Source organism: Schistosoma mansoni, chromosome 4 (genome assembly GCF_000237925.1).
Source record: "Schistosoma mansoni strain Puerto Rico chromosome 4, complete genome".
Lineage (NCBI taxonomy): Eukaryota > Metazoa > Platyhelminthes > Trematoda > Strigeidida > Schistosomatidae > Schistosoma > Schistosoma mansoni.
In genome coordinates, this window is record NC_031498.1 from 22,325,292 (window position 1) to 22,348,395 (window position 23,104).

Below are 23,104 nucleotides of genomic sequence, written 5' to 3' on the forward strand. Positions count from 1 at the left end.
AGACAGATATGAAGCAAATTTAATCTCAAGGTTTAAGGGAAGATAAAGAGTGTATACACCTACGCCATTGTGATCGGTTCTGAACCATGTCACATAGAGTCTCCAACCATTGGTTACGATAGTTGCGCTGACCCCTACCAACATGGCTAAGACTAAAAGTTAGTGACTTCAAGCTCTGATGCCACGTTTTGGTTTGGCCAATCATCCCCAATACTAATCAGCATCGCGCGTCATGGTAGTCGGTGTTTAGGCATACATAACACGACCCATCCATCTCAGTGGATGAAGATTCACAAACTCATCAACTGATTTACCATCATTCCCTAATACCCTGTGTCTAACCTCATTATTACTTACCCGGTGATCCCAGCAGATGCGACTAATATTTCTAAGGCATCTGCGGTCAAATACTGGTAACTTACGAGCATCTTCTACCGTCAATGTCGAAGTTTCACAGCCGTAAAGTAGAACAGAACGATCTGCCCCACAGTATACTCGTCCTTTAATTGATAGAGGGATATCTCGCCTTCGTCATAGGTGACGTAAGTTGGCAAAAGCCAAACGAGCTTTTTGAATCCGTGCTGAGATTTCGTCAGACATCAATCCATTAGGGCTGATCAGACTTCGACTACTTCACTCCCTATTGTTAGTTCAGGTGTTGACGCAGGCCAGTCCTGGAGCAACAATTTACATTTAGAGGGGGAGAAACGAATCCCAAACATCCTTGAATTGTTACTTAGTGCTACCAAAAGACTCTGAGTTTTTTCAGCGTCTTCACCAAACAGGATTATGTCATCTGCGTATTCTAAGTCGCTTAGTGGTCCCCCTGGTAGGAGATCAATTCCTGAAAATTCAGTCGAAGAGAGTGTTACTTCCAGCAACAGGTCTATAATGAAGTTAAACAAAAACGGGGATAGTGGACAGCCTTGACGGACACCACTTGAGGTTGTAAAATCATATGACAGTTCGCCATAAGCTCTCACTCGACTGGTAGTGTTCGAGTAAAGAGCCTTCACAAGGTTTATGCACTTCTGAAGTACACCTTTCAATGGCAGACACTGACACAGAACCTCTCGTTCTAGAGTCAAATGCTGCTTTTAAGTCAAGAAAAACTATCATTGTCGGACGCCGATAAGCATGCCTGTGTTCTAAAACCTGACGAATAGTGAATATGTGGTCGATACAGGCACGGCTAGGCCTGAAGTCAACCTGATTCTCTCGTGTTTGCAGTTTACGAGTCTTAGTTAGGTGCTCGATAATTATTGAGGTTAGTATTCTAGATGCTATATTAGTCAAACTAATCCCTCTATGGTTATTATAGGATGATCTTGACCCCTTTTAATATATTGGGACAATATGTGATTGTGACGTCAGATGGGATTGCGTCCAACTGCCAGATTTCAGCTAAAATATTAGTCAACCTATTCGCTGACATTGGACCACCATATTTAAAGACCTGTGGACTAAACCATCTGCTCTTCCTCGGTTCAGATTAGCAATATGGTCTATTCGAGTCCATCGTTGGTTTGGTGCATGTGGTCGCCGTGTTAGACGATGTCTCTCCTTATGCGTAAAATTAGTGTTTGCTAAAAATAAACGTTTGTCTGAGCATAGTTGCAACAGACGATCACCATTATCTGTTCGCTGGGCCGGGATACTAGAATACCCACCTAACTGTCTTTCTATTTGGTTTAAATTACCTACTTGGGTATTAAAGTTATATGTTACGAGTGCTATGTCTGAGCGTTTAGCTTTTTGAAGTTCAGAAAGCTTCCTGTAAAAGTCATCGGGAGCGTAGGCAGAAACGACGAAAAGGCAACGACGTGTGTTCCTATTCTTACGGAGCCATTCAGCCGGACAGCACATGGGCGACTGTTAACAGGGATCCATTCTAATAGTGCTTGTTCTGCTCTCGTACTAAGTGCTACGCCTACACCTGCAAGTCCACGAGAACTAGCCATAGGGTCGACAGATACACGGAGGGCGTATCTCGTCGGCTCTCCATTTTGGAGAGGTGAGGTCAAGTGGATGACCACACTGGGATCCTGTATGCGTGTTTCGGAGACACAGCATAAATCAATGTTACGAGATTCTAGGGTCATAGCCAAGGCGGCCTGTTGGTCGATTTGAAATTGGGTACGTACGTTGAAGGCTCCAAATTGTAGTTTGGAGCGGTTTTAGTAGACTTGTGACAGTGCTTCGAGCACTAGAATCGCTGGTCATGGTGACACTTGAGGAGAAAACCGAAAGAGGAAGTTTAGTGTTGAAAGTCTAGGTGGGATGAATAATAGGAATTGAAAGAGATTGATTATGAATACAGTGATCTTGAGTGCTGTTAGAGGTATGATGGCAGTTATTACTTCCCGGTTGCCCACACCATGGAAGGGTTCTTCGATAGGTACCTGGAAAGGAAATTGGGTGAGAAGTGGTCTTAATGACCTGAGAGCGTGACCGCAGTGCCCAAGGGACACTTGCTTGGAGTCGGTCACATACGACCTTATGAGGGTAATTTTCGTGTTAGCTCCGTACTTGTTGAAACCTTACCGTCCGAGACGGATATCCGTGGGATAAGGCGAGGTGTGCATTTTTAGGGTCGACCTTTTCTAACCCCACCCCTCCTTGTGAGAAGGCAGCATCGCTGTCATGCTGGTTGTCTGAAGGAAACACCTTACTGCCGTCGCACCTCTGTACAGTTAGCAGTGTGACTTCACCTTCGGAGCTTGAGTTTGCTACTTTTATTCTTACCGCTCTTCAACCGATCTGTCTGGCATGATAGGACCTTGAAGGACAATTGTTCCAGCCAGTATAGCTCGATTGGTTCATCACGATAGGCAAGCCCGACCACCACGTCAAGGTAGCAGCAACGGTTAGGAGAAATCAAAAGGCTATGTGATTGTTTTATGAGGTAGCAATTCTTTGAATAATGCTGCTGTGTGGTCGACAAAATAGACAATATATCCTATTGTTGAACGTTTTCATACTTTTATCTTACTACTTCTTTACCATGATTTTATGTTCCTTACAAGGGAATATATAATGAGTAGTATTTTTACAAAATGTATTAATAATTCATACATCAAGCGATGACTTATCATATTTCATGGTTCAGTGAGATTTAAAGTTCCGGGTAAAAGTAGGTAGCTATCATATCCGCACAGATGTGTATCGATTATAGCATTGAATCCGCTCGATGAAATCAATGATGCTGAGTTGGATTATATTTTTTTCATTGTTTGTCTATTTTCTATTTCGAATAAAGTTTTCCTAATAAGAGATGACATATTATTGTTTTGATACTTACATCTGATGTCATTTGTTATTAATATAATTAAAATTATTTGCTGATGAGTACCAACCTAGATTCAAGGTTTTCTGCTCACTACCTTCAAGTAACGAAATTCCCAAAATATCACATGTTTTTGGTAAGTAACTTCCTTGATCCAGGACTAGAAAAAAACTACTGAAGACATGAATAAAAAATATTTTTAAATACAGAAAGTAACAATTCGCTTAGGAACAATATGTGCAGAATGAATTCAGTCAATCATACTTTGAGACTAACAAACAATAACGAATATATGTACACTGTGTATATATATGATACATTTACAAAATTCAATATCTTGGAGGTAGAGCTGGACCTTCTGGTTCAAATTCACTGTTGTTTGCACTTGACTTTTCATCATTAATTATTTGTGAATTATTTGAAGAATGAGTATCTAGTTTATTCTGTTGCCATTTATCGTATGTATGCCATAGATTTTCAAAAGTTACAACTTTTTGACGTAAATGTTCAAAATTCTCCAATTTTGGTTTACGCCATAAACGAGGTTCTTTGTCTAGTGCACCAGCTATAATTTCCTGTTTATATTAAGAATGGAATCAACAAAGAACTTGATCAAATTGTGAAATTCATTTTATCATAATTAAACATGAATAAAATGCGAAGAATATAAAACTTTTGTGGTTTACTTAGTAAAAGTGTAGCATAGGAATGAGCCAATCAGAATAAAGTAGACTATTCCCTATCTTTTTTATGCGAAATATGAAAATACATGGTTTTGTATATTTCATTTCATTAAGTGCATGATAGAAATACCTTTTAGTTTAGTATTCAAAACGTTTAAAACTGTTACGAACATTGTTTATAATTTGAATATTGGGTGATATTGACTCAGAATTGATCACAATGTCACAGTTACACTTACTTTTTATCTTAAACTAGATTATCAGAAGGGGGTTTCGTGGAGATTTTTAGTGATTTCATATAGTTGAGATTATGATAATGATATTATACATTAAAAACACGGTTGATGAAGAGAAGAAAATAAAAAAGTATGTATGAAGAAATACTGGAGTTTACAATCTAGTTTAATTTTATATGGTTGAGATCATGAGTCAATTGAAGCTAGACCATCATGGAAAACATGGAAGTACTGGACGGCGGTTTCGTCAACTCACTGAAGATATTGGTGAATGGTTGCTCAATTTCGTGGATTGGTTGAAGTTAGACATTAACACCGTTGGATGACGGCCGGCTCAGTGGTCAATCGGTCGAGTGCTCTGGCGCGAAACTGGTAGGTCCTGTGTCCGAATCTCGCGTGGCGGGATCGTGGATGCACACTGCTGAGGAGTTCCACAATAGGACGAAACGGCCGTCCAGTGCTTTCAGGTTTTCCATGGTAGTCTAGCTTCAATTGACTCATGATTTCAACTATATAAAATTAAACTAGATTGTAAATTCCAGTATTTCTTCGTACACACTTTTTATCTTCTTCTCTTCACCAACCATATTTTTAACGCATAATAACTTTCATTATCATTCTTACTGTAATAAATTCAACTCGTTTTCGTTGTAACATATTGTTAATAATTCATTCGCTTGTTCTAATGTACGGTATGACAATTTATGCTCATATTATGCATTTTTGTCAAACTTTACATTGTCGTTTATGATTGACCAATATGAAATGTACAAATTGAAATCATTCAAAGACAATCTTTATTATACAAACATTATTATGATTATGATTATTATTATAATTATAAAGTGTAGATTCATAAAAACGTCATAAAAAAGAAATCTAATTACAGTAAGATTAATTTTGTATGTTCTACATAAAATACTGTTATTGACAAACAATCATAAAAAAGGAAATGTTCATTTCCATTGTTCATCGCTTTTTAACATCGATTTTTTTCCAAACTTTGAAAATCAATTCATTGTTAATGTTTGCTGGACATTTTTAACCCTAATGATGTAGTCACATTGCATGTTATGTAAACAGAATGCAATTTTCTATATTCTTATTCTCAAGGTCATTGTTAATATGATTTGTAAAGGTTTTCATATGATGAAACCCGTCTCATTTATTAAAGTAAATTAGAATGATAGAAGATCGACATCGATGATAGAGAGTTGTAACTTTTGACCTAAGGTGTTAAATAACTGTTTTTATTGTGTTTGATTCGACAGTTGAATGATAAGTATGTTATCATAGTTGTATTTTTTTTGTAGACTATATGCAGCTTCAGCTGGCGTTTTGTAACTATTCACCTATCGAAATAAATTTAGATCATTCAAACAGATTTTAGTCAAATTTTGAAAATAAGATTTACTCAAATGAAATTCCTTACACGTCCAGAATATGAAGATATTTCGTGCTCTTCATCTAAAATACGTGCGAAACCACCATTTGTAGTACCGAACTCTACAGCTAAATAAGCGAATTTCGGAGGAATTGCACCATACGCTCCAGATCCACCCGGTTTCAATGTGATTAGGCGACGATTTTGATCCCATTCAGAGCCAATTTCGCTCAAGGCTTTCTGAATAATAATTTTAGAAAAATAAAATCTCATAATTTGAAGAATATTATAGAACAGAGACTGAACAGAATGTAGGTTACCGGATAAGCACATTATGCAGATAGACAGTAAGAACGTAGAACTTCGTACGTACGTACATCAGTTCGAGTTGCCATACCATATTAACACAGAGATGCAGTTGTCGATTCAAATCCCACAGTGGTGGAAGTAGTAAGAGTTTAGACAGTAATCGGAAAGATTAGGGTTTGAAGATGTCATTCAGATAGTATAATCCAGTGAAATGAATTTGGAAAGAGGAAAACGAAAGGGACATGCAGAATTCAGATTAGATTAACGAACAACAGTTTTAATAAGTTACTCTAAAACTACCATTTCTAATACAGACACTTTAAAACAACCTTATCACATAAAAATAATTGCAGAAAATTGTGTGGAATACAACGAACCCCTATTGCCTTTAAACATGGGTTAAGTATTATATAAAAAAGTTAGTTGTAATAAAATTAAGAAGAAGAAATCGATTTTAGAAATAACCTATTTCTTGAGTTGTTTCCAATACGTCAATTAGTCATATGAAACACCAGATTTGACATAAATATGTATCGACTCTAGGGATATTACACTTAAGGACAAGCTGACCTACATTGTATAGATGCGGAAACACAATCTTTCCACTATTTGATGTATTGACATAGTGAATCGGTCCGATTGTTTTACCAATCAAACAAACAAGTACATATACACATACTAAAGACTTTGAGCTACAAGGTTTCCGTTAGAAAACATTATCCGATCTCCCAAAGATGAAATAGAGTGATTGATTAATTAAAGCATCGCGCAATTTCGTGGATCGGTTGTAGTTAGACTTTAAAACCATTGGATTCCGGCTTAGTGGTCTGGACGTTAAGCGTTTGTGAGCGGGATCGTGGAGGCGCACTGCTGAGGAGTCACATGCTAAAACGAAACAGCCATCCAGTGTTTCCAGGTTTTTAACGGTGGTCTAACATTCGTCGATTCATGATCCCAAATCAGTATTTAACCAATATTCACAAGCAATAAGACAAAACGATATATCAATGATAGTCAATTGACTCAGTTTTGAAACAACGTTTTTCAATCTTTAGGTTTAGCTATTTAACATCGACCTATACATTTCATTTTGTACATAAGTTATGTATGTTTAAAATTATTTTGACAAAATCGATTTTGTATGATATCAAATAACAAATAGATACAACCTACACAACATTCTTTCTAACACAAAGACAATGATTAGATATCATGTGTTTAACTCTTATTGTTTAGATGAACTACATCAGTCAGTCGGTCAAATCTGATGGAATGGCATCAATCCTATAAATTAATTACGTCATATGAGACCAGCTCAAACTTTTAGATTTTTGTCATTAAATGTGTAGAATTTTTTCCCGATAAATTTTCTCGCTTTTGGTTTACCTCAATTGATTACATATGTTTGTAATTAGATTGTATTCACGTACCTACATAAAATATTTACAGTTTATCGAGAATCTATTTGTTGAGAGAGTCACGAAATAAGACAACGGTGTTGAATAGTGGCCAGCAGTGGGATTCAGAACTTGTTTTACGTCTGATTCGGGACTCATTAGTTAGATGTATCAGGATCACAGTGTTAATGTTCACTACAAGATTAGAACCTAGTGTTTTCTGCTTTAAACGCATTACACACTTAGCTACTGTGTCCAGATATCTATTGGCTTGTACAAAGAGAATAAGTTATGATTCAGAGATTGATCAACTACAATATTCAACGTCAACAACAAGAAAATTCAAACCCTTACAAATAGATTACCACAATGATTGTCTGTATATTTTCCTCCTCTTCGGTCCTTTGTAGAAACAAGAGGAGGTTACCACAGAGTTCGTTAATCAAATATGTTTGAGAGTGAAAGGAGATATGTCATGGGAGAAAATCTAGTCGTAACCAATTACGAATGAAGAAGAATCGAAACTAATTTTGGTGGAGCTTAGAAGACAAAACTCCACCAAAATCATCCACCTGAGCTAAAAATCTTCTCCACTATCTCAAAATAGCAACCAAAAAATATTTTTGCACTTATTTTTTTGGATATTCACAGATGAGCTTTGCTGTAATATTATGTATTCTGTGCGCAGATTTTTTTGTTGTAATAAAATATATACTATCGAATAAAGTAAGTAGTATAACTGTTATAATAACAATAGAATAATAGAAATTAGTTCTCAGTAAAGAGAACATTTATTGATGATTTTATTGTTTTGTTCCTTTTTGTGGAAAACAAAACTAGAGAAGAGTAATTATCATAGATTAGTGAAAATATAATATCCTAGAAATAATCACTAATATTTATTATTTCGTTAAGTGAAGATAAACGATGACTGATTAACGAACTAATCAGTCAGTCAGTTACAACGTAGAACTGCGTACGTACGTACATCAGTTCGAGTCGCCATACCACATCAGCACAGAGATGTAGTTGTCGATTCAGATCCCATAGTGGTAGAAGTGATTAACGAACTAATACAGACAGATTGATGATTAAATAAATGAATTGCAATCATATATTTTTGTTACTCTCTTTATTCATCACAGTAAATATTAGTTCAGGCCTATACAATATTCTTAATCGAACTTTAGTTGAAGTGTGAGAAATTAGTTACACAGTTAGGATCTATGGTGACAGGTAAGTAAAATAGGCTTAAAGCACGCTTAAGAAATCGTTCATTTATGGTACTAAGGTATATTAAGAAAATTTGTTTTTGTCGATTCGTATATTATCAGTTAGAACTAATACGTTTCTATTAACACCTCAATCCACTTGGTCATAGTATCATTGAAGAGAAATTTGCAGCAATGTTGCTCACATTTTGTGCTGAGAACTTACTTACCGTACAAACAAAAAACGGTATCAGATTAAGTGATAACCGTTAGTTACTATCATGTTATCATGTTACGAGCTTCACTTCTTGTTCTTGTTAGTCTTATCCTAAATCGAAATGGACACAATCGAAAGTCTAATGAAAAGAATGAATTGTGTTTAGATGAAAGTCCTTTGATACTTTATTCATTAAACATGTATAAGACACAATTTTTAAATCAGTTTTAAGTTTATCCGTGTAAAGTAAAAGTCTGTCATCTGAGTTTATTCATATGCAATCGGATTGGTAACTTAATAAATTACAAATTCGATAAGTGGTTTGTGGAAGTAGTTTTGTTTTAATTATTATGGATTGGAATCAGCCGGAGAACAGAGCGGCTCTTTTGTTGTCGTTTTAGGACTCCTCAACCGTGGATACTGCTCCTCCCCCAATATAACACAGGAGAAGGGCCTGGATAGGAGACCAAGTGTCGTATTGTAGACCCAGACTGTTAAGAAAGCCGAAACAAGAATGCTTCCTGATGGTAATCAACGATAATCCAACTGGTGTCAGTCTTCAGTGAACAAAACTATCCTCTACATAATCCATTGTGAACAATTTATAAAAGTTACATACATATAAATTACCTTAAAGTAAGCAGGTAGTGATTTGTATAAATTTTTGGGGACCGGAATACACTCCACTTGTGTATGATGACGAACAGTATCCGGTTTACTAGCAGTTTCAATGAAAACACAACCTGATTGACTGTACTGCTCTTCAAACATTACAGTTAATTGATATTTGAAATGTCGAATTTCTTTTATCGCATCTTCATCTAGTCGAGTAGTTGAACTGATATGTTCATAAGGTGTAAGTAAACAATAACCTGGTGTCATACTAATATGTGAAGGTAAAGACAAGAACACCTGAAGAAAAAAAGAGAACACGACAGTTACTTCCTTTTTTTATACAATAAATTAATTAACTGTGTACAAGACGGGTGTATATTCGACCAAGTGGTAGCGGCTTTCAGTCACTAGATTGAAGGTTTTAACCATGCTACACTTACTACAGTTCAAAGAGTTGGATAGTATCATTGGCTCTCACACTTAGAGTATGGTTCGAAGCTAAGTACACAAATCTGTTACTGGAAATAAGTCAAATAAATTAAGAGCTAGTCAAACTACAAATAGCCAGGACTGAAGTAAATGGAATGAATTTGATAATTCCAAATAAATTGAGCATTGGGTAGAGAGTAAATATTAAATATATTTCTTGTTATATCTTGATGAGTAGAAAAATTGTATTCCTGACGTTTCTTGACTTAACGTAAGCCACTTCTTCAGGGTAAACGAAACTTTTTTTGTTATAAAACGTTAAAATGAAACGATATAAATCACAAAACTGTGAAGATCGTATAAGGCTATCGGTAAATTTATTGACTGCATAGAACGTCTATTTTTTCGTTTTACAAATAAATGAATAAATAGGTAATTAAATAATAAGAGGACAGTTTTACATAAAAGAAAATGTTAAAATTTAAAAGGGGAAACTAAAAACTGAAGTTGGTACTAAATAAGTGATTTTTATTTTAAGACTACCCAATATAGATTTCGGGATCGAGTCCATAATTTCTAGGTTCCATAAGAAGTATAACCTACAACTATTTAGTCATTCTAGTAGTTTGAAATTTCTGTTCTACGTTACAGTCAAGTTGTTATCCGATTTCAACAGTAGATATTAGTGTCTCCAATACCAAACGGATCGTCACCTTGATGAAAACAAAAATTATTAAGAAGTTTTAATATATTTTGGATTATGGAATGGACGTTTTGTTATACTTGAAAATCAGTACATAGATGTACCTGTATCGCTATGTTGTTCACATCGGTACTCAAATTTGGTACCTATCGCTTAAAATATCGACACATTATCCACTAACCTACTTGTTGAAAACAGACTGTATTGAAGCATTTGCTCACAATGTAACAGTACATGCAAAGACTGGTTGAAATTCAGTCTTGAATATCAATAATGGAATAGTTAAAACTATTACGATGAAAAATTTACGGCATAAAAAGTAGTGAAAATCAAACATTAATATACCTTTTCACCAAGACTAACAATTAAATATTTAGGAACACGTTCAAGACAAGTTAAACACTTTGACTCAGCAAATACTCTTCTCTTATAAGCTGTATAGAGAGAAAGAAATGAAAAGTAAAATAGAATAAAACAGAAACTTAAAATATACATGACATTAATAAATTACCGGCTAATTATAATACTCAAGATGTTTAAAAAGCTTTTCTTTAACAAGGTTTCTTAGTTTAAAAAGTGATTTAATTACACGTGAATAACAGTCTAATGATCAGTGAAAATTATTAACATTTAGACTAATTATCCTCAAATTGTACACAACGGAACCTAAGTTATAAATGGAACTAAGAATGATTAAAAATAATTTACCTTTTGAATAAGTAAGTAGAATGTTAAGCAATTCTATGGTCAGTCAGGGGCTCTTATCTAACACCTCTAGTGTATGGTATTGAGTCTTAAGCTTGAATGAAACAACTGTAAAATGTGCTTTAGTTTAATTAAGTGACTATCTAAGTAATGTCAGTTCATGATGAAAGTTACTTGTAAACTAGAAATTCACTTATAAACCCAATCAACACATATGTATTAAAAAAATGAACAATTGTTTTTAATAACTTCATCATTAGGCTCTACAGCTATAAGTCCATAATTATGATATATTACTAAGACATTTATTAATGAATTTGACGATGTTATGTGTTAACAATTGTGAAAGTTTGCATCTTCTATGACATATGTACTTCAAAATTGGGTTATTTGTAAGTTAGAAAGGTCATTTAATAATGGTCAGAATGATTTGTAGTAAAGCGTCAAGTCACAATCAGTATAATAGTAATATAGTAAAAATGAAAATGCAAAAAATCGTGTGAATAAAATTCATAGTAGGAGAATTTCATCTTGTCCATTGAGATAATAATGATAAATAGTAATAGTAATAACAATATTATTATTGTGTGAATATATTACGTAATAAGAGAAGTGTTATCAGGGTAATTACGATGAACGAATTGGGAATGATGGATGTGAAGATTAAGATAGAGGTAATAAGAGGTTTATAATATTCAGTTTAAGTATCCGGTGATCCAGTCGTAGGCCAAGATAAACAAAGATGCTGGATATGCCTTTTCTAGATACATAAGTTTGATTTTATGGGTTTGATCCAGATGGCTTCGGCTATGTAGAGTAACCGTAATCTAGCTATGGTATGTGAATTAAACAAAACTTCCAAGGTGGAGGAAAATATTGCTTATCGTTACTTTTGTAGTATTTTATGGGATTTTTCAATGATTAAAACAACGTCATAAATGAAGACAGTTTCATCAGAACTGTTAGTTAGAAATTTACTAGAAACACGGAGTCGATTGATATATATCGCACCTCATAGTTAAAAACTTGTTCAACAGTGAATGTACGATCAACTCAATGCGAAATTGATCATTGAATCTTAAGGATAGTGTCATGAGAAGACGAAGTTCTGATAACCTTCATCTTTTTATTACACAACAAATTTATCAAAGGGATTAATTGTTTTAAATAGAACTTTCAAGTTCTTTTTGGAAGCCATGCTAATATTTAGGCACTACATTAAAATCGGGTGATTAACATTTACTGACTATTAACTTTACTATTATTATTATCATTATTATTATTATTAATGGCTTTATTAAATATTATATTTTTTGTACAATATAGAATTCTCAGCAAAAAGTATTTCAACTAGTTCCCTTTTGTTATTTCTTGATCAACCCTGACGATAAAGATTGAGTGATCGCCAGTTTGATGTTAGCAGTCCAGGAATCGACATCGGAATAATGTATATTCTTTTCGATGCATATTTCCAGCAACCACGATGTCTCTGATTGGGCTGTTTGTACAGCGAAAGATCGTAAACTTTCCCAAAATGCGCATGAACAGGTTGTGCGATTTACAGACATAATGGTGTGTTAAAACAAACAAAAACAGATAACTTGTTGAAATATCTAGATGGCAGGAACAAGTTATTTTATTTTATTTAAACATATAAATATTGGTACAAGGAAGCACCAGATAAATATGCGCCATACAAATCTCATTTGATTTGTGTGAGGGCTGTGATACTGCCCAGGTGCCCAAACTGAAGCAGATGGTTTTCTTAGGGGGCCACACCCCGAGCCTTTGACCTAAAGATCTGATCCACAAGGCAGTGGAGCATCGTGAGGAGATGCAGTCCCATGGTAGCCGGTGACCAACAATAGGTTCATACTCCATTCGTTCCATCAGGATCCTGGAGCCCATTGGTTTGGAATCAGGGTTTTCCAACTCCCCTAGGTGGACCCTCCGTGTCCACCAATCCGGTTATAGCGCCGGACATCCGCTTTTCGTCCTCTCACTTTCGTGAACAACACCCCCGCCACGAGAAGGCAGTGAGTAGGACTTCCCTGGCAGAGGCTAAATATTCGCGTGGCCATGTGAGAGCATTTCGAGAGGGAGAGCGGACTCTCTCCACTCTCGGCTGTACCAAGGCATTTGGGGGCTGCAGGAACAAGTAGTCCAGATATTCAAGTAGGTCGCCGGGATTTACAGAAAGCAACTAATTCAATTATTTTATCATAGTTTCCTAGTGAAATGAGGTTATCTTTTTCGACCATTAAACATTTTGTAGTTCTATAGATCAGTATGCAGAAATAAACTACAATGGTATAAATTACTTGTTCTGCACCTACAAAAAAGTCGTTAGCGAATTTATATTTTGATGTTATTAAGTTTCAATATAACTGTGATTCTAATAAATGTTTATATTCTGGGAAAAATGAATCGAAATTTATTAGTCTTTGAGGGTTATATCTAAACGGTTTTTTTCAAGGATTGATAGAGCTACAGATTCAAAACTCACTTCGTCTGTTTTGATCATTATGTCCCATATATGGAAAGAGATATTTTATTTGGAAACAACTATTAGGACATAAACAGTAATGAGAACTGATCTTTTATAAGGATTGGAGCTCGTTTGGTCGGAGAAAAAGTCACGTCTATACTTCAGATTGAAAATAAATGACAAAATAGGCATACACACAACCACATAGTCTAATCGGTAAACCTACATGATACAGCATCCTGTTTACATTTAATAGCTTCTTTTTCAGCATTTACTCGTTTTTTCACAAAAGCATCAGTGTATTCATCTTCTACACTCTAAAAATGTATACATTTAAATAAATACCGTGTAAGAGCTTACAATTATTAGAGATAAATACATAAACAACATAGAAATTAACATAATAGTATAGCAGTTAAGACAGATATTGGTTTAAGTGACCTGAGTACTTTAAATTAGTGAATTTTTTGTCGAACTTATTTGTACTTAATTATAGGTCTGTATACACGGTTAGTAGTGTACATGACTAGTAATTAGTATTATCACTCTGTCTAAACCGAAGTTCAATAGATTACATTAATTTTACACGTCTGTAAAATACTTCTCATCTATATTTATTACAATTATCCAGCTTCTGTTTCTGTGGAAGTCAGGTTTGTCAATCATCTCATCATCTCGCGTTTTATGATCTCTACACTATACCAGCACTTCTATCTCAAAAGAGATCAATAATATAAGGTTGTATGATTAATAGGAAGCACGATCTGGCTTATCGATTAAATGATTGGGGACCACCATCACAATCTTAGTAACCAGCTCAGTTTGCGAAGGTACTAGACAGTTCATGTATTATATATGGGTATTATATGTAACTTTGTTTACAGAATAAAGTTGACAACAAAAGCATTTCACCTTTCTAGCAAGTCTTGAAAATTCCAAATCCATATCACTGGCTGAATGTAAACGTTCATCACGTATCATATCCGCAACTTGTTGGTTTTCATTATCTTCTGGGAAGAAGGCTATCCGTTGTCCAGTTGAGTCATGAGATTTAAAACGTTGTAAGCTGGAAAGTGACATCAATCAATCAAAAATTGAAGTCAATAATTGCATGATTTCGATAATACAACATTAAATAGATGTAATGTGCTTGTTAGAACAAATATGTTTTGAAGTAGTTATTACTAATGAAGAACATCATGTAGTGTGTTGCAATGCATGCACAAGCACATACATTTTAAACACTTATATGGATGGCTTGATATTTTCTACAGTTGAATGGGAAAAGCTTACGGGTTGTAAGACCGTACATCCATCTGCATGAATCAGCCAGTCGATCCCAACGCAAAATCTGACACAGATGCAGATTAGTTTAAGTTGCCAACACACTATAAATAAACTAACGAGATGAATATGGTTGATTGTTTAACCCTTTTTCTTAATGACAAGGAAGTATCATTAGAGATGGTGGTTATCAACAAGAAAAACACCTTACTGCTATCACATTCAAGGACAGCCTCTACCAGGGAAGTTCTACTCATTGCCTTCTCGCGGCGGGGGTATTGTTTACGGAATTGAGAGGACGAAAAGAGAATGTCCGGCACTTCAACCGGGTTGGTGGGTACGGAGGATCCACCCAGGGCAGTTGGAAAAACCTTTATTCCAAAACAATGGTGTTCATGGGCCTCAGTACCCTGAAGGAACAAATGGCGTAAGAATCAATTGTTGGTCACCGGCTACCATGGGACTGCATCACCTTACGTTGCTCCACTGCCTTGTGGATTAGACCTTTAAGTCAAAGGCTCCGGGTGCGGCTCCCTTGGAAAACCACCAGCTTTAGTTTGGGCACCCGGGAAGTATCATAGCCCACATACAAATCAAGTGACTTGTTTGGCGCATATATATCTGGTGCCCCTTTGTACCAATATTTATGTGTTCAAATATATAAATAAAACACTTCAGGACAGTAGGCAGTACGATTTGGACTTCAGATTTTAAGCTTATTGTTCTTAGTTCTACCGCTCTTCGACCGACCTACTTGACATAATGGAACCTCTAGAAAGGAGTGATTCATTTAATATAGCTTGGATGAGTTTTCATGATGGCCAAGAATAACAATCGTGTCAAGCTAGCAGATATAGTTCAGATCAGCATGAGTTTCACTGACAATTTTAACCTTAGTAATCAAAATATTCTATATAGACACAATGCGTGAGCTAGAGAATTAGAGTAAGAAAGTTAGAGATCGATGATAATGATAAGACCTCATTTACTATATATATTATCAGCTACTCCACTCTGCATTATTCTACAAAGATTTCTTGGATTTCAAGAGTTATCAATATTCGTTATTTGCATAAAAAGAGTAAAATGAGTTTAAATTCTTTTTAGTCAAATAATTGAACGTGAAGTTGATGTAAAGAGTTATAGCACACAATTTCTTTTCAGTGTATGAATAAATTGCAAATAAAGAAAATACCTAAAAAACAAAAGCATACTTTTTATCGTTGGTATGTGAAGTTCCTGGAAGATTACGTATATGTACTGGTATTTCAATGCCTTGATCATTTAAACGTGTTAATGCAATTATTTTAGACTGATTATTTCCTGACTGATTATGGACTGTTTTATTCTTTTGTACAGTACGAATTCGTACTTTAATACCACGACGCATAGCTTCACGAAATTTTTCTAAATTTGCTTTTAATTTTTCTACTTTCACCTATTTATAATTAAAAATATATTTCAAAACTATCAACAGATGATATAAAAACCATTTTCTTTTTTTTCTAAAAAGAAGAGATACTTTTATTTATGATAATGAACAACATATGAACTAAAAAAATTTAGTTCAAATTCAGTAATAGACTTAACGTTCTCTGAAGGAGATACCACCAGAGATCTCATATTTTCAGTATTACGATTTTGTTTTTTGAAATTTTGTTACTACACTGTTATAAGTGTTTATATATTCTCCTTATTACGACCCAGCTATTCTTATTGCTTAGTATTCTTGGACATCAATACACTTGACAAGTCCCCAAATCAGAACACGGTTGAATAGGGAAAGAAATTATATTCCGAATAACAAGGATAGATGGACGTAAGAAGCGTAATAAGGAATACGTTAGTATATTTATAGTTTTTTACATGAGTAGATTCTAGAGTCTTCTCCAAGAATCGATTAGCGCTGATTGGATAAGAATTAGCCAATCAGCGTGCAGCAGCACAATCGTGCATGGAACATGCTTTAATCTAATCTATGTCCCGCTAACATACACGCTGCAATTTCTTAAACGGCCCGAAATCATAAATTCATGTGACCTTTTATTTCCTTTTCATCTTTATATAATTTTGACCAAAGTATCCCCAAGTCAATTGTAAACTAGGATTGAACATCATTATTTTCTTTGGCAGAGACAATAAAAGACTAAAAAAGTATCAATATTTCTCATTAAATTATGTGAACTTAATAAAAACGGTTGAAAATTTGGTCGTACATCGATTGAGGTGAATCATTTTGACATACATCGCATAGCTAGTGGATTGTGTGAGATAATGGATCAATTATTCTTACTGATCATATACACGGTAATATTAATCCGGTTTATTTATCATACAGAATTTTTGTACTGAGGTTTGAATGTCACCTTTTTGACTATATAAGATTCTCCAACGGAAATTGAAATTTGAGACACATTAACTTCAATAACAAAAATCTTTTAGTCAGATAAGAAAGATTGAAATAGTAAATATGGGACAAGTCACTTCTAATGTAATATTTTTTTGACTAGGGGAATAGTAATAAGTGATTATTTAGAAATCACTGATGTCATGTTTGATTAGTTTAATGTTGGCTGAAAACAAAGTGCTACAACCAGTAAGCCGACGTTCTAAAAGTAAGCGGAAGATGAAACTAATGACTACGTAACAAAGTGTTTAGGCAAAAAAGTTAAATTCGTCAAACAAAAAAAACTGCAAATTTTGCGGTGAACATAGTATGAAACAACACTTTACCCCATTAATTATCTCTTACAGGATTCGATTCCAATTCCGCTCGCATCACCTTTGCAGCGATTGAATTTATGTCATCATTTGTAACTAAACGTTCTTCAAATGTTCCTTGACAATCATTGGTAGAATTCTCTGATTCCATGGTTAATTCTTTTTGCTTTGATAATGATTCTACGAGTTACAAGATGTTAATCAATCATTAAACAATGTAAGATGTAACTTGTAAGACGATTACAGAATAAGAATAATTATATCTGCCTGTCAGTCATGCACAACGTAGAACCTGGCTTACATGTGAATCCGTTGAAGTTGTTATCCCGAGCCAGCACAATGAGAAATAGTTATGCATGAAGTGTAGTATGTAAAGCTGGATTGTGGCTACCTAGAATGTCAGTCTGGGTCTATTTGGAATTAGCTAGTGAGATGCACATAAATCACAATGCTGATCTTTCACACGACACTTATCACTTTAGACATGAACAACGCTTTATCTACTAAGCAACTGAATCCAAATAAATTGTTTCGCGACATATGCAATGGAAAAATACAAACTCTTACAAATGTTATACTATGGCTTATTAACTAAAAATAGCTATTCTCATGAACTGATATAAACTAGAGAACGATTATTAAAACAACAGAGAGTTAGATAATTGTTTTCTTTTAAGTCTTAATTGTATGTACGGTCGACGATGTATACAAGACTGCGTTTACATCTCATGATCAACAGGTTATAGTTGATTCAGTAAAGTATATGCACAATTTATTTTTGACAGTTAATATTCAGGAACTAAGAGTTAATTGAACACTTGATTTTCTTTACCACGATCAACGACGAAATAAACACAAAATAATGTAAGATGTGAGATATCATATTCCTTTATTGCAGAGAGATAGAAATAACTGGAGAAATTGGTAATATCGACCGGTAGCTCTAACCATTCTACCGTTTTCGAAAGTGTTGTGTTTTCTGAGCGAAAAGGTCTAATCATGAAGCTTTCATTGCCTTTCTGGACAACATGATCAACACGTGCTTCAAAAAGAAGTAAGCCATTAGGAATCCCATAGTTGACCAACAGTTTATTCTGTTAACATGGAATTTGATGGTTGTCCATATACATATTTTCGATGTTTGTACACTCATTTTGATCATTCCTTTTTGTTTCATAAACAGCTTTAAGGTCAGAAATCAGGCAAGGGGAGAAAACAATCAAAGAAATTGTGCAAACACTGACAATATACATGTGGACAACAAGTGAATACCATGTCAATATGATAAGCTGTTACTCAACCGTCGACGTCCTAATAGCTTCTTTCTTTTAGAAGCACGACCAAATCATAAAGCTTAGAGGACGAAACATCGCAAAAATCCTTCTCCTGAGCCAAATACCTTTTTCGATCATCTGACCCCTGAAGCTAAAACTGAAGAATAGATCCAAATGAAGAATAAACGCCGAGTGCTTGAAATAGAATTCAGCAGAGTGAAATTACCAGCGAAGTACGCAAATATATGTGCTACACGATGTATTAAACTGAATAACACAACATATTGATGTCACCGGTCTGCATTACCGCTTAGAAAATTGTTACGTCCTAGTGAAGATTAAAGTACGGGTAACTTCGGGAATCTATTATTGGACTAATACTCTATAAATATTCTTATTGTATAACTCTTCAGTAATTAGATTGTGTGTATCTATATTAATCTTATTATAAACTTCATTTTGACCCATAGATTATTATTATTATACGATTTACTGTTCCTAAATTATACTCCGTTTATTAATCACTGTCTCCTACGTTCACAGCCACATTTTGGCTTGATCTTGTACAAATTTTAATTCCTATTTTATGGTGCGATGTGGTTTGTTTGTTTTGTATATAAACCAAGTATGTCTGAAATAAGTGGTTCGCATAGTAGGAGCTGTTATTGGTGTTCTGGACTCACATGGACGGGCTAGGCGAGCAAAGGACCAATAAAGATGCTAGGCTGCTCATACAGGTCGAATGTCCTTGGTTTGGCACAGTGCTAGGATTGGATAAGTCGTATTTCGATTGGTGAATAAATCACGAGATCAAAAATGGGGCTTAAATTCACAAAACTTTCAAAAATAGACTCTTTACACACTAAACACATACATATACCGTTCACAAAAAATATCAAAAACGTATTGATAAAACAATTATTTATAACCTCTATCCTAGTAATCTGTAGCCTAACTGCCATTAATCTTGGAAGTATATGATGACGTGACATAGTTATTTAATTCGTGTGACAAATTAAACTCCGCCTAGAGCCCCTCTGGGGCTACTGCCAGTCTCAAGCCTGGATAAAGGAGGAGAATTAGCATGGGGTTAGCGACCCCACCCCGTAGAAAACTAACTCGCTAAAAAAACGCTAACCAGAAGAAAATAATCCAAACCAACAACAATTAGACAGAACTAGAAAGGAAGGCCCGGGACAGAGTGGGTTGGATAATGATGGTCGGCGGCCTATATTCCATTGAGGGTAACAGGCGTAAGTAACAACTAATTAATTACCTAGTAATCAGATAAAATTTCAACGAGTGGATAATATCCACCCAAATAGGGGTCTCTTATTGTTATGCTTGTAGCCGAGTGGACGCCTGGTTGATGTATGACGCGATAAGACCGCCAATCAGGGAGCAGCGAATAGTCGATTGGAACAGTGACACGAAACCCGTACGAGCAGACTAGAGTGTTAACCGGTCCTGCGATCTGCCTAGCCCAACCAGTTAAGCCCAAAACACCAATAACAGCCTCAGTGGTATGAATCATTATTTACAAACACACTGGGTTTTTATACAAACCAAAGTAATCAATAAACTGATTATAACTCAAGAATCGTATGATAATAAGTCAAGGTCAAAATAAAGCTAATGATAAGAGAAATACGAATATGAATAGTTCAGTTACGTAATAATTGTACAATAGGAAATAGGCATATTACATTGATCCATAAATAGACCTAATAGTTACCATTCGTAATTCACCGGGGGATATAACACCTCCCCTTTTTTGAAAAATCCGAGCTCCTCCTCCCCCACGAAATAATGTTGGATCCTCATATACGCAAATTTCTATTAATGCAGTTCTATTCATAACATGTTTTTCGCATTCAATAGGGAACCTGCTAAGATTGACTGGATGGTGAGGAACGAAACTTGATGTGAGGTCAGGATTTGATTCTGCAGAAAAGTAGTCATCAGACTTATTGTGAACATCACTGGTAGGTTGTGGATCACCATGATAAACAGCGTCCATCAAAACTGCGCTAGGTTCCAGATTATCATTTGATGCATGTAACACATTTTCTGGAAAAGCTTGGGAATCTTTATCATTAGATTCGGTAAAAACTTCTATTGCAGAATGCGATTCGCTCGGTGTACTGCTCGATATGATCTCTGGTACTTTGTGGGCGGTTGGTGCGACAATTTCATGGGCATTTGACATGGCATCATGTTGATGAGGGCTGGAAGCGTCACTGTTCGGACCTGCTAATTCAGGGATAGTGGGGTTTGAATCCACTACCGGGCACGTCTCTGAAATAGACGTGAATGGACAACCGGGCGTCTCTTGCGAGACTGCTGTTTCGTTTGAGTTGCGGCTGGTCGAGGATTCATGAAGGCTGCGATCATTTACCAGCTCTGTGTGCAATTCAGAAATTAATCCATCCACTTCCGACGCATATGCAAAGCATTGGTGATCCAGAAACTGTGTGCGTAGTTTGACCATGAACTCCAAATGTCGGTCAAATAGCAACTGTAATCGGTCGGAAGGGAGCGTCATTTCTTACTTTTTTTGTCCCCGTCGCCAATTGTTATGCTTGTGGGCGAGTGGACGCCTGGTTGATGTATGACGCGATAAGACCGCCAATCAGGGAGCAGCGAATAGTCGATTTGGTGTGCTCTTAAGGCAAAACCCGTCCTTGTGACCAACGACCTTGCACTTCCTGCATCGATGTTGCCTAAATGGGCAATTTCGTACGTAGTGCCATGCACCACAGTGCCAGCAAGGAGTGGATCTAGTAAACAAATGTGCTCAGTGTCAACAAGCTGCAAAGTCCAATGCCAAGGTGCCGCCGGTTCCATGGCCACAGCCTGAGCATCCCTGGTCTAGGATACATGTCGACTTTGCCGGTCCAGTCAACGGAACCACTTATCTTGTCGTGGTCGACGCCTTCTCAAAATGGCCAGAGATTGTTCCCGTCACTCCACCAACGACCACCCAGACTCTGAAACATCTGACTGAGTTGTTCGCACGAAACGGATTACCGGAAGTGATTGTATCCGACAATGGGTCGCAGTTCACCTCAGCGCAGTTCCAAGAGTTCTGCAAACACCTATCCATCAGGCATCTTCGCGCCCCACCTTATCACCCACAATCGAATGGGCAAGCGGAAAGGTTCGTGGATACGTTCAAGAGGGCTCTGATTAAGTCAAAAGGGGAGGGGACGCCAGCGGAAACACTGCAAAATTTTTTATTCGCCTACAGAACGACGCCTAACGAAACGCTGCCGGAGCAGAAGTCCCCCGCAGAGATCCTCATGGGGAGAAGGTTGAGGACTATCCACAACTTGATGCTACCGAGAACCACACCACCACTAGCGCAAACCACGTCCCGGAAGCTACCCACATATAACGTTGGATGCCCAGTATTCGCTCGAGACTACAGAGCAAATCGTGATCCTTGGATCGAAGCACGTGTGGTTAGAAGAATAGGTGGAGTCATGTACGAGGTCGAGGTAGGAGCAGATAGGTGGACGAGGCATCGAAACCAACTACGCAAGCGTTCAGCCCCAGCGCGCCCAACAACCGAAGGGAAGACCCCGCTGGACATATTGTTAGATACGTTCAATCTGCCGGTCGCCCCTACACAAGGAGAAACACCAAAGGTCGATCTACGATCCCGAAGATGGTCACTGCGCCAACGGCGACAGACAGTTAGAATGCAGGCGGACCCAAAGAATGTCCGTTACTAAAAGGGGGAAGGTGTTGGGCAGTGTGAACTTGATTCAGCATGTGGGATGGCATGCAGATACATTGAGTGGACAATTGTCAAACAGACAGGATGAAACACACTCTCCTTCACTGACTCATCGTGTGAACGTGTTACAATGAGTAGTTTGTTGAAGCAGACAGTGGTGGATGGATTGTCACGGGGTGTTGAGTGGGGAGTGGTTGTGTGGTTTCTTGATTGAGCGTGTGACGTGATTTGAGTGTGTGATAGTGCGAGTGTGTGATTGAGTGTGTGAGTGTGTGAGTCTATGAGTGTTTGAGTGAGTGATTGAGTGAGTGAGTAGTATGTGTTGTGTACGTGTAGTGTGTAGTGTTGTTGTGAATAGCAGAGTTATTTGCATGATGATGGTGAAATGTAATGTTAAATTGAGTACTCATGACCTATACA

General features: G+C 36.3%; 1 protein-coding gene across 1 annotated transcript in view; it reads right to left on the bottom strand.

The window, feature by feature from the left end:
* Positions 1–3,470: 3,470 nt before the first annotated feature.
* Positions 3,471–23,104, bottom strand: part of Smp_042050 (hypothetical protein) — a gene marked incomplete at its 5' end in the record, with an annotated part of 24,988 nt that continues 5,354 nt past the window's right edge. The window contains 8 exons of the mRNA XM_018797217.1: positions 3,471–3,861; positions 5,638–5,829; positions 9,354–9,635; positions 10,816–10,904; positions 13,890–13,980; positions 14,576–14,729; positions 16,162–16,385; positions 17,700–17,848. Coding sequence (XP_018652281.1) covers positions 3,616–3,861; positions 5,638–5,829; positions 9,354–9,635; positions 10,816–10,904; positions 13,890–13,980; positions 14,576–14,729; positions 16,162–16,385; positions 17,700–17,848 — 1,427 coding nt within the window. The 3' untranslated portion in view covers positions 3,471–3,615. The remainder of the gene's footprint in view (positions 3,862–5,637; positions 5,830–9,353; positions 9,636–10,815; positions 10,905–13,889; positions 13,981–14,575; positions 14,730–16,161; positions 16,386–17,699; positions 17,849–23,104) is intronic.